Source organism: Anopheles merus, chromosome 2L, assembly GCF_017562075.2.
Source record: "Anopheles merus strain MAF chromosome 2L, AmerM5.1, whole genome shotgun sequence".
Lineage (NCBI taxonomy): Eukaryota > Metazoa > Arthropoda > Insecta > Diptera > Culicidae > Anopheles > Anopheles merus.
In genome coordinates this window covers 39,422,088-39,434,951 of record NC_054083.1, presented here as the reverse complement: position 1 = coordinate 39,434,951, position 12,864 = coordinate 39,422,088, and the positions used below count along the sequence as shown (strand labels likewise).

Below are 12,864 nucleotides of genomic sequence, written 5' to 3'. Positions count from 1 at the left end.
AAACCAGCCCCAACAATCTACCCGTACGCCGGTTGACAAACGGTTGACAGTCGGTGTCTGTCAGCCGTACACGCGAGTGACAGTTTTTAAATTGGTGTGGCTTTTCACTGCCCGTGCGCGTCCAACCTACTTTATGCGAGTGTACGTATGTGTATGGGTGTGTTTCAATCTCGTTCAATGGTGCTTGCTGTCGGTTTCGGATTTGTTTCGCCTCCTCCCATTCTCCACTTCAAACCGTTTGATACCGTTTTAGCGCCCCGTTCTAGCAGGAGATTGATGCGTAACGCTTAACAAGGCCAGATAGTAATCGCTTGTCAGCGTCTAGTTGGGACAGCTCAGGTGAGTTAAATCGACAGCAGAATGCTGTTTCCTTTTCTAATAGGGTTCCAATGTTAATTGACAAACATGTACACTATAAGCTTTAATTACATGTAATATTATTTTTCCAATAAGAAACATTGTATTACAATTTAATATGATATTTCCAAGAAATGAGATGCAACAAACATCGTATTCGCTTTCCTGGTCCATCTCCACGCCATAAGACACTGCAAAGACTCATCAAAGCTCCCCATAATGCATGAACGCCTTGTAAATGCTAGCAATTTGTCGACGGAAGAAAAACAACGCACATGTCACATGTAATTCGCAACAACTAACCACCAACCACGTCCCTCCATTCCAGCTGCTCAACAACCCAGCGCAGAGGGTAATAAATCAAATCATTTATCAATTTCTTCCCCACAGTTCAAGAGCCCTCCCGACGGCAACATGTTTCCTTCATTTACATCCTCAACCATTGGCACAGATTACTGGTACTGGTTCTTGTGCGGAAAAATACAATGCTTCCCAAGCGCGCCCACTAGAAGCTGCACTTGATGGCCCGGCTCCTCATCATCATCGTCGTCATCGAACTTCTTCATCGCAACAAACTGCACAGGCACGATGCAGCCGACATGTCGATGTCGATGGCACAGATGTAATGGTGCGCTCAATTAACATAACATGCCGTTTGGAAAATTTTAACATTAGAAACACGCTTTCCGCACCCTAACGGCTGCACTTTGCCGTCCGGCTGCACTGTTGGCCAGTTGTTTGCACCGGACAAAAACATACACGACAACAACAGCAACCAGGCGTCGCTGCAAAACCAACCAGGACTGTTTCGGATTGTCGTACATCGGTTGCACACACACACACACACACACGCATCTGTGGCCGTGTGTTTGGAACATTTGGACAGGACTGGGCGGTTGTTCGAGTGCAAGCGTGCAAACCCGTTTTTGTATCCAACCCAGCAGTAGCGTAGCGTGTGTGTTCAAACGTTCGCTGCACTCGCTGCGCCGGGGAGACGCTTCTGTCAGAAACATGTGCCGAATGGCATCCGAACGGCGTCAGCTCGCTGTGGCCCACAGGCCGCCCAAGCCCCCCCCCCCCTCAAAAACACGGAAGAGGACGGTTCGCTGTACCGGATTGGCCTCATCGGTTGACAGATTTAATTGAAAAACCAACAACGGGCTCAAAACCCCGGGCTTCCCGGCGGGGCTGTCGGCTTGGACACGCTGCTGTTGCTGATTGTTGCATTGCACTGTCGCTTGTTGTGCTGTGCGTGTGAGTTTGGTGCGTTTGCTAAGGGGAGCACACTCGACACGGCCTCCCAGTCGAGTCAACCGCCAGAAAACCATCAATCCAGGCTCGTGCTGTGTGCAGAAACAGGCAGTTTTTTTCTCAGTCCTACCCACAGAAAGAGGCACACTTCACAAGCACCCCAACCGCACGAATCTAAAGCACCGGACACAGAACAACACACAGACAAATTGAAATGCACTCCTGCAGTCATTGATCCTGAAATTGGAAGCATCGAGCGTCCGGTCCCGGTTCGATCCGTTCGACCACTGTTGATTTGTCAAATGTTTGACCGTTCAATTGGAACCGGAGCGGAAAACAGAGGGGTTTGCAGAAAGCACCCGGCACGAGTTTGTTTCAAGTACAGTTCACAGTTAGACTGGGCGTACCAGTTGCGATAGAGGGGCATGGCTTTTTTTTTTGTGCCAAACCAGTTCTCTCGGCCATTTCTCTAAAACTCGCACGATCGCTGCTGGCACACGCAATAGCCGCGCTTGTTGACGTTCCGCCCTCGGGCAACAAATTAGCATAATTGGTTGGAATTGAATCAACAACAAATTTCGACGTTCGACACGTTTCGCTCCTCATGTTGTGATTTGAGCGCGCAAAGAGGGGATTTGTCAATAGACTCTAATAATAGGCTGCACGCAATTGTTCCGCCAATGTGTGAGGGATGCAAAAAAAGGGCAAATGAAGGAAGTAGGCAAATTTAATACGGCACACACAACTATGCGGCAAATATTTTGATTAAGAGATTTCACTATCATAGATGTCTTACAATTAGAAAAAATCATTTTGGTGACATGTAAGCATATTATTAATTATTACATTCGTTGCCACCTAATTTTAGCTCTAAGGCATACATTTTTGACAGTGCGTATACATTTTTGACCCTTTTGCAGACAAATTTTTGACAATTGTATTTTTTAAATCACATAAACAATACAAAACCCGTTTAGTTCGATTGAATTTTTGAAAAAAAAATATGAAATTTAATAAATTATAGAGCCGTTGTTTACAACTAAAAATACATGCCAATTTTTGTCATTCCATTAAAACTTCCAAAATAGGCAAAACGATTGTTATGTTTGAAATTATATTAATGAAATTATTCACTACCTCACGTAATTTCAATCATTTTGGAACACACAGTGTCAGAAGTTGTATAAAATTTAGTAAGTAAAGCAATTGACTCACAGTCAAAAATTGATGCCTTAGAGTCAAACATTGGTGCGTACTGTCAAAAATTGGTGCCCTCGAGACAAAAAATGTGACAAGCTGTCAAAAATTGGTGTCTTTGAGACAAAAACGGGTTAATTAGAGTCAAAATTTAGCGACAACGACTGTAAAACAACATTTTTTTAGAACATTATTGAAGCAATGCTTCATATTTCTAAAGAAAGCTTCTTTCAATCATGGACACTAGCTTGAGGTGTGCTCATTTATCAACCACTAATCACCTTAAGCTCTCAATCAAGTCTAAAACATAACCATCATCTTGAGGATCTACTAAATTTGCTTCCAAAACCACTTCCTTCCATGCCCGATCCGCACTGTCTAGCATACCTCATTATCCACTTAGCTCACGGCCAACACCTGTCGGACACCTGCGGACTGGGCCCTGCTCTACTCACTTCATCAGCAACTGCACACTATCCTCTCTCTCTCACACACACACACTCGATCCTGAAGAACACTAATAGATTCATAAACCGAACGCTTCACACCGACACCGGTGCGACCGGAAGCGTTAAAGCGCATCGGTAGAATATGTTCGCACCGCTATGTTCCAGCACAGAACTCTCTGTCGCTACACTTGCACAGTGGAAAGTTTTACTGCTTACTGCAACGATTCCTAATTGGGAAACGATGTCGTTGTGCTGGGGGAAATTGAGTTGCAATGACGACCAAGCCCTGTGCACCAAGATGCTTTCCAAGTGTCGTGTGTCGTGTGCCGTTTCTTACCCCCCGAAGGACTTCCCGACGACTAACGACGCGTGTGGGACAGCATCTTCTTCGGGGTTCATTCCACCTCACACATTATTCTAACCTTTTCCATGCTTGCAGAGCATCTCAATTGTGATGGAGACACAATTTACCCCCCGTCAGAACTTCATCGAGTCAGCTGGAATTGAATTTTCCTGTTACTGCCACAGGACGCATCACGCGCTGGGACGTTGGCAATGTTTCTCCATTTATACCACTTCGACTGGAATCATTCTATGCACTATGATTTCTCATTTCAAACACACTCACACACACACACTCATGGATGCCTGTACTTCTAAATTTTGATGAATGCAAAAATATATAAATATCGTACCCTTCATGTTCTGGACTAATTGTGGTGAAATTGAAATTGTTCCATCCCCGACCCCCATCTCAAGTGAGTGTGGTGTTCTATGGTGGCATTACAATCTCCACCAGATCCTGCGTCTGAGTTCTTGGAGCAAATTTGTTCCGGAAGAAGAAACCAGTGCTACAAACAGTGACACAATTACACCATTCCCTAAGCTTATAAATTTGGGGAATCCTTTCATTTGCTACGACATGCACCATAAATCTACGACTGGGGGAGTTCACATACACTGAATTCCACTCCGGCCACAGAGGAGGGCGCCGTCTACGGTAGGGACCTACCCTTCACTTCACTAAGGGTGCAATTCTAAAAACCAAAAACATCACACAACATTACAAATTCCAACACCACAGCCTGAAGGTTGCATTTCTAATGCCGTTCGTTGTGTGGGGCGACACTGCTGATGCATCGATTATTTACGGTAAAGTGGGAGATTATGGGAAACGCGCTACACTTACAGGATGGTCGCAGCAGTTTGTCGCCCACTGCTGATGCTGGGAAATGTATGCCAGCTCCAACTCTACCTTCACTGCTGAAGGTCGGTGTGTGGGTATGGTTTTATTATGGTCGTGATGATGATGATGGGATGGTGTTTTTTCTCACTCCATCGAACGAGCTACTGACCACTAATGGGTGCATCCTCGCTATTGATTATCATATTATGCTGGTCGGGGGGAAAAGCCGTAGACTGAGGGCAAACAAAATCGATACAGCGTTGCGATGGTTTTAGCACAACTAAATCACCACACTGCTTGTTTGCTCTCGTCATTATGACGAAACGTGACTTTGAGCTTATTTTTATGGCAAGTTTGTCATAATTTTTAGGATAAACAATGGAATGAAGCGCTGACCATATTGAATTGCACTAAAACGTCCTTCTCAATGTGTTTAAAATCTTCATAAAACAGTTGTGATACATTTTTTAAAACGATTTTAAATATTTTTTGCATTTATGTTTCAAGTGTTTATCCTTCTTTTTAATTCAGAAAAAAATGTTTTCTGAGTTTTTCTTAGGTTTAGCAAGCTTTTTGGCATTTTTGTTCAAAATTATCAATTATTTGAAATTTCTGTTGTTATTTTACTGCATATTAAATTCCAGATCACTCCGCAAAGCTATTGAAACTTTCATTTCTGCTCGTAAAAGGTCTCGTCAATGACACAGAGTTTTAATGCACTACACAACTGCATTCAGTACGTCCTTCTCGCATTCGCAGCATGCGCTTCAGTGCATGCAATATTAAGCTAAAAACCATCACTTCATCTGAGGGGGGGGAGGGTGCTTCACCGTTTCGCACTTTTCTTCGATAAATTATACAACTCACCGAGACCCGGCCGATGATTCCATCAGACAGTGACCTGGTGCGATGGATTGAAATGCTTTGAAGCGCTGCTTGACGCTCGGCACCGCTCTACGGCAACGGATCTTGAGGTTACGTTTAATTAATCCTCTAAGCAGACAGCAGCAGCAGTATCTCGGGCCTTGGGCGTTTGATGCTTCTACACACCGACCACCAAACACCACCACCTCAAACCGAGGTCGTCCTTAAGCGTCCGTAAGGAACGTGTTTACCAGCTCGTCCTCCCACAGACACTTTAAATAACTAAAGCTATGCTGCGCTTGTTGGCACGGCACTTTTCCACTAAGGCGTGAAAAATTCTTCCCCCTTCTTCCGCCCTACCACAAAACCACTCAAAGCCAGCCACCCTCTCTTAAGAAGCCGTTGATGCTCTCTGTCGATCCACTCACCAAACGGAGGGAAGGTACAATTGGGGGTGGAAGTCGTTTGTCGTTTGAAATAATTTACGACCCCGGGGTGAGAGGGATTATCCATTCGTCAAAAGGCCACGGTACACATTCTTCGCAGTCAGCAAAGGGTCTGGAGCTAACGCTTGTTATTTTTGCATACCGGAAGCCTTTGCTGCGCTGCAAACCGTCTGTCTGTCGCTTGCGTACAAAACGACACGGTTTTGATTTAAGGAGGCCGTGGTTGCCATAGTGTCGCTTCGCAGCCCGTCTGCGCATCGTCCGTGAGCGCTCTCTAAATGCTAATAAATATTAATGAAATTAAACATTAAACAGATACCTGCGGAAGACGAAACCCAGGAGAGGAGTCAGGGGTGCTAGACTGCTGCTGCTGTTGCTGATACGCCCTCCTAACGCGCTCCTATACTCGTTCTACACTAGACTCCAACGCACAACGCACGTGTCTGACAAATGGGAAAGCGTAATGAAATTTGTGCACACCTACATGTGCAACCTGCACACCAACCACTTGCCAACCACACAGACACACACACACACCGGCACAAACGCAAATGATATGCACGCTTTAACCACAACAACCGTTTGACCCGGTTACACACAAAAACACGACCCACCTTCACGCTCCCGACGTTCCGCACGCTTTAATCACTCGATTACATTCATTATGGTTTTGAGGAGTACCGGGGGAGGAGTGAGATGTAGAAGGAGGAGAATAAAAAAACCACTGCAACTATTCACGCGTGAGCCTACCGGCACTAATAAGCACCTGCACCTGCAGCCCCCGATGCAGCGCCAACTGAGGATGAGTGTCAGAAGTGCTGCTGGTGGAGTGTGTGATTAACTCGTTTCTCGATGTTGATTCTGCTGGGTTTGTGTTTTTTTTACTTGCAATGGAAAGTGCCGCGGATTATCGCCCCACCGCAGAGCGCAGTGATTTATAGTCAACACTGTTTGAGAGTATTGAGCTGACGGGGGTTTATCAGCAGTACTTGGTACTTATCGTTTTCGTGATCCTCGATTGAGCGGTTCAAGCGCCACTTGAGTGAGATGTTGCAGCTTTGGAGGGGAATTTTCGAAGCTTCAATTTTCAATAGCAATGATTTCGCACTCCCAACAAATTCCCCGGGTAATAGACACTAAGATCTATTGTTGGATCCTTTGTATACTAGGCCTACTGAGCCTACTACGATCTAGTACACTTCTTCCCGACCTAACACAACTTTGCCCAAAATCAACGAGCAATTAAATTTACACAAATTTTGCGCCAGAGCCATCAAAAAGTTTCAACCATTTGAGCTAAACACTAAACTAAGTATCGCGATCGTACACAGTGATGACTCACAGCACTCAGCTGTCAGCTTGACGTAGTAGTGGCACGTCAAAACACACCTGCACGACAGAAAACGCGTCTAGTTCGTTCGAATGAAAGCGACCGACTGGCGAAACCAGTGCGACACGGTAATGCACACCGAACAGGATGGATTGGTGTCTTCGCCGGCCGACAAACGGCCCTCGATGGGCGCGCGAGATAGGTTAGGGTTTCGGCTTTTTTCCGGCGAACCCGAAGTACAAGCCGGATCAACCAACAAACACACGACGCGTACGCTATTTTAAAAGCGCGGCCGAAGTGGCCGACCAGAGCTCTGAACCGTCCTCGTTTGCGCGTATGCGCACTTTGGCCGCCAAACTTGTTTACCTTCGGCCGGGCGGCTGTGTTTCGCTTGCACCATTCGAACACCATCTGTCATCTGATTAGTTGGGGAGGTTTTCCCCTATTGTTGCTGTACCGTGGATGGAGCAGGACTTTCTCCAACCATCCCCCGGTGGCGGTGGGTTGGCTTCGGTTCGGTTTTTGCGCCGTCCGTTCTGCGCACTTTTCCGGTTTTAGAACGTGCGAGTGAGATGAGTGGCAATAAGATAAAGAGAGAGAGAGGGAGCAAAAAACCGTGATAAGAAAAAGGTAGAAACAAGTGTAAACAAACGAAGGACGCCAGCCCTGCGAGAGTACGCCCGCACACCGGGTGCAAGATTGCCGTGTGGCTGTGTACGCGTGTGTGCGACAAAGTTGAAACGACTGAAGGGAAAAAAGGCATCACCAGCAAGTCACCAATTCTCCACGGAGGAAAGGAAGCGCTAGAGCGAAACGGCACACATTGGCACGCGTCGTCTCTACGGGTACGGGTGATGGAATTTTCCCGCTGGGGATTACTCAACACTGAGAAGTGAAAATCATCATCATGTGGTCACACCGACCGGAGGCATGGGGATAAAGGTAGGTTCCGTTTTTTCCCACGCAGCACACAGCACTGCCTAAAAAACAACCACACTTGCCCGAACGCCTGTGTTTACCTTTGCCTGGTCCTCACCACTCGCAATGTCGCCCCGGTCATCGTTTGTTACTGCCGCATGATGGATGGCTGTCGGGCGTGGAATTTGTGGTGTAATTTTGCGCAACGGTTCGCGCTTCGTTCGTTCCGGTGACTTGGATGACGCCGTTTGCACGCCTCAGCATCCGCCCTTTGCTGGACCGGTATTTGGCGCACTTGGACGGCTGGAAGGATTGCGTAGTAGTGTTAACACTTTTAACTGGGATAAATGATATGGGACATGGATCAAATTAAGTTAGTTGTTCGAATATGGTTGTACAAAGATTTTAATTAATTTTCGGGTGAAAATATGCGAATTACATCTAAGAGATAAATATTAACCGAGACGGATTAAGGTTATTGTATTCTAAAACGACCCTACGACTCAAGAAAATCTTGCATTTAAGTGCTGTCATTATTTTACCTAAATGATCAGTCTCGCGGCGACAGTTCAGTGACATACACTGATCCTCATCCTCAGTATGATCTCCTGTCCTCATTACCCTCAGACGACATCTTCTTGAATAATGCTATAAGAAGAAAGCAGTCATTAACCTTCGTTGATCGATCAATTTTAAGAATCTAGCAACACAGGTTTGAGAAGTATCGGAAGTATCTTAACGATAATATTACTCTGATAGGTATATTGAAATATACTGTGCGAGCAATTGTGTGGCATCGGAAAATCCTCAGCAAAACCCACCGAGTCATACACACACCCAAGGCGACCAACATAGCTTCATCAAGAACAATTGGATCATATTCCATGGAATACAATTGTATTCTCTAGAATCCTTTACGTAGCTTGCCAAGAACCAAATAATGGATATGGCGTACCACTTATCAGGACACAACTGTGACATGCATATGGAGAGTTCTCCTGGTACCAACGTTTGGCTTCAGGGCATTACCTTCCGAAGCAGGGGCATCTTATGTATCCTTTACGTAGCTCGCCAAAAACCAACTACTGGATCCGGTGCAATACTTATCAGAACACAACTACGAACTCAACTCAACAATTAGAGCAACTCAAAAATTAAATGATATTCCTAAATAACTAAAATATTGGATAATACTGACTGTAGTTGAGTCTTGCAGATCCACATAATGATCAAGAGCAATCAAGTTCAAAATGCATTATACAGCTTAGAGATATAGACTTAGGACTTAAAAGTACAGTGATATCACTCAGTATAATTGACATAGATCAAAGACTCTGGGTAGGCAGTTCTCTAAACTTTGGTAAATAATTTTGTGGAATTTAAAAAAGCATCTGAATCAATCGATCCAATGCAGCTTAATAAAAAACAGTTTCTTGTCATCTCACTCTCAGGTTTCCTTCAAAACAGCCGATCCTTCAGAGTCGCATCCTGAAAAGCGTTAAACAAACACGCCGATCGACTTCTAAATGTGTCCCTAGACGATCTCAAAACCAGTTACCGTTACCAGGAATTGTTACTTCCGGGCGGTAAATAAACCTCAACCCAACCACCAGCTACGGTGCCACGCAATATTTCCCCCCTTTACGACCTACCCACCGGCATGCATATACATATATCACACGAAATTACTTTTGCATACACACCCGGCAGCAAACACACACTCTTTCTTTGCCCACTCGTAGCTGGTAAGGTAATTTGGAATGCGACCGTTTCGGTGATCTTTTGCTCGCTCGAACCATATTCATCACCGGGAAGTATCGTCCCGAAGTGCGATAAATCTACCGATAACTGCCAAGGTACTGTGCTCCAGACCCGCTCCAAACGATTCTTATTTCGTTTGAATGCGTAAAGATACCCGGAACGCATCGCTCGTGCGCTTAAAGATACCTTTGGTAGTTGGTTTGATGTCGTCGGGAAATGATTATTGCAACTGTTTTACCGTTTTATTGCCACCACCTGTACCGCATGCGTACCCCAGTTGTCAACATGTGGTTGAATAAATCTTGGCCTGCATTCTTTCTCTCGCTCCTATACACGCCAGATCCCCACGAGTGTTTTTAAGCTGGAAAAATGACTCCAAACTCCAACACAGTAGAGAGAGAGAGAGAGAGCGCGCACGAGAAAGCCTGCATGATACTGCAAAAACAACAGCAAATAAAGCAACCGTCAATCACGCACCTCCTGATGTAGTGCCTCGTTTATTTACTCATTTCTTCCTCTTTGGAAAACGGCATATGCAATCCACTGCTTTCCATCGGGCAACCGGTGCTGGAAAGTTGCTAGAATAGAGCTTCCACCCCTCCCAGCTGCGGGAGTTGATTGGATGATTGATTTACGATACCGACTGCACTTGACATTCGAAGCTTTCACGGGTCGGCGCGTCTCCGGCCGTGGGGTTTTGCGCCACCAAGTGATGAGGCTATTCGCGTATCGAAGGTGAACGTCCTGTGTCAAGTGAGGCGTGAAGTCGGCATTTTGGAGCCGGCCTGGTGATGGTTCGCGCCTGGGCCTTTTCGATGATGAAACAAACGGGAGCTACTGGCTGTTAAGGATCTAGCGGATCTTCCGGAAAGGGGATTTCGCTGCAGTTGATGCCGGCAGCGACTAAGCGACAAGTGTACCGTGTATAATTAATCAAAAACTCAACCTCAGCCGCCAGTCGCGTCGTTGTCGCGTGGACCTTTATCATCCGCCGAACAGACGTGGCGTGAAAAATCGTCCGACAGGCGGCAGGCCGTAGGATTAGTTGGTGGCGTTTGTCAACAAGTTGATGGGGTATTTACACCCGCACCGTGAATGAATATACGAGAGAGAGGGGAGGCGGATGGTTGGTATCGTCTTTAATTATGGCTATTTTGTAAACTTTGAAGAGCTTCCCCAGCTAGTGGATCATTGGAAACACTTTAATGTCTTAACATCCATAAATTGAAGGGTTTCAATCTTACGGAACATATTAGAACGACACATGCGGATAGTCCCTCCTTGCTGTGAAGTATCGGTCCGGTTGAGAATCAATATTTTCATGGATTGTAAGCACCGAGAAATCTATAAAATAGACAACTTTGTCGCCTCTGTGTAAGGTGTAGCATACAATTGCTTTTCAGGATTCTTCTGAAATGTGTCCACGACCTCTTGAAGTTGGCTTAGCATTCGGTGAACGATTTTTAAAGTTATTCAACAAAACATGGAATATATTGTTTTTGTATTCCCAGAAGATTTACTTTATAACTGACTTGATATATAAAAGAATCAACCCTATGTATCCCAGCTCTAAACGACTTTCAGATAACTATGATCGTGTCAGTATCTGACCCAACCGACAAAAAGCCGTTAAGTTTAGAATTTCCATGTTTGGATGTTGTTCCCTTTAATATCTATCAATTGATATTTAGTACCCACCAAATGTCACCATGATCGCTTTAAAGAATATGCCATAAGATCCCACCACTCACTCATACTTCCCTAATAAACAATCGCTTCCAAATGTCACCATCATCACCATAATCTGTGACACCACTAACGATGCAATAATTGAATCTAAACGCACAATCCATTGCCCCGGTTTTGTACCATCAATTGCCCTTATTGTGTAAAGGAAAGGTCACCAAAAGAAGCCACACAACACACACACGCACACACAAATCGACAAACACTTTTGTGGAGATACTTTTCCGCATCGAAAATATCATCCCCCGGCATCTGTCTCGCGTGTGAAACGTACACCATCGACCCATCGAAACATCAGCATCAGCAGCAGCTCGCGTATCAACACCGGGCCGCGTATCGGCGGCATTCGTTGCAAGCTAAATGTTACAGCATTTATCATCAGCACCAACGGCAACGGCCTGGCACAGTGCCATAAGCCGCCGAACGGAACATTATGCGGGTTGGGCAAATATTATCATTGCCAAATATGCTCTCGTGTCTTCGTTTCGCTTTGTGACGCTCGTCTCGTCACATCTTCACAGGCGTAAGAGTCCTTATACACTCCATGGCGGGGCAGACAAGCTAACGCCAAAAATCAAACCTCACTCCAGCGGGAGAGAACTCACCCCAGTCGGTGAGAGCTGTGTTTGTGTTTGAGATAAAACTGTTTACCTTTTGGCTGGCAGGCCAAACGGCAGAAGGAAAGGAAAAGACAAATATCGCTCGAGCTAATTTCTACACCAAGACACAACCTTCAGGCCTTTGTGTGTGTGTGGCACAAATTCGCAAAGTTGATAACACAAAGTGCGTAGGGCGCTCCATCCGTTGAAAGCGTCGGATTATTTTCGACTGCAGCAGCGGCTGTAGAGACTTAATTAATGGAAATATGATACGGTTGATACGTTCCGGGCTATAATCTCGGTGGGAACAGGGCGTGATGGAATAGCATCGCATTACCCCGCGGCGACCTTCTTTCCTTATTGTATTGATTTATCAATTAGGATCAACTTCTTAAGTGGTTAACGGTTGACTTAGAAGCTGCGCAAGATTGGTAGCAGTTAATTAATATTTTTTATGAATTATTTTATCCTGGAAAAAGATAATTTTTCACAATTAGAATCATATTTTAGTTGCAATTTATTAAAACAACACAAGACGAAGTTCCCCAAAATTAAAAAGAAATGAAACACTTGTCTCTTCACTCAACCTTAAATCGTCTCTTCATTGTGCTCGATTTACCAACCTCAACCATTCTTCGTACAGCAAAAACAACATTTTGCTGCACTAAATAAACCATCGACAAAATGGGATTTCTTTTGCGCCATTGTTCGCAAGCTAATTTAATTACACCCTGATTGACTTGTACTGGTGCTGCAATGA

The 12,864-nt window shown here is 45.1% G+C and overlaps 1 protein-coding gene across 5 annotated transcripts in view; it reads right to left on the bottom strand.

The window, feature by feature from the left end:
* LOC121592865 overlaps window positions 1-12,864 on the bottom strand; it is a 112,145-nt gene that overhangs the window by 64,316 nt on the left and 34,965 nt on the right. Inside the window, exons 1-2 of one of the 5 annotated variants that reach the window (XM_041914716.1) lie at window positions 7,093-7,242; window positions 6,070-6,193 (exon numbers count right to left, since the gene is read on the bottom strand). The exons of 1 other annotated variant lie outside the window; for it this stretch is intronic. Coding sequence is in view for 1 of the 4 variants with exons in the window: in XM_041914713.1 (XP_041770647.1) it covers window positions 3,193-3,197 (5 nt within the window). In the remaining 3 variants the exon portion in view is untranslated. Of the gene's footprint in view, window positions 1-3,192; window positions 3,258-6,069; window positions 7,243-12,864 lie in introns of those variants that run through there. 3 more of the 5 variants (XM_041914715.1, XM_041914717.1, XM_041914713.1) reach the window with 3 other exon arrangements.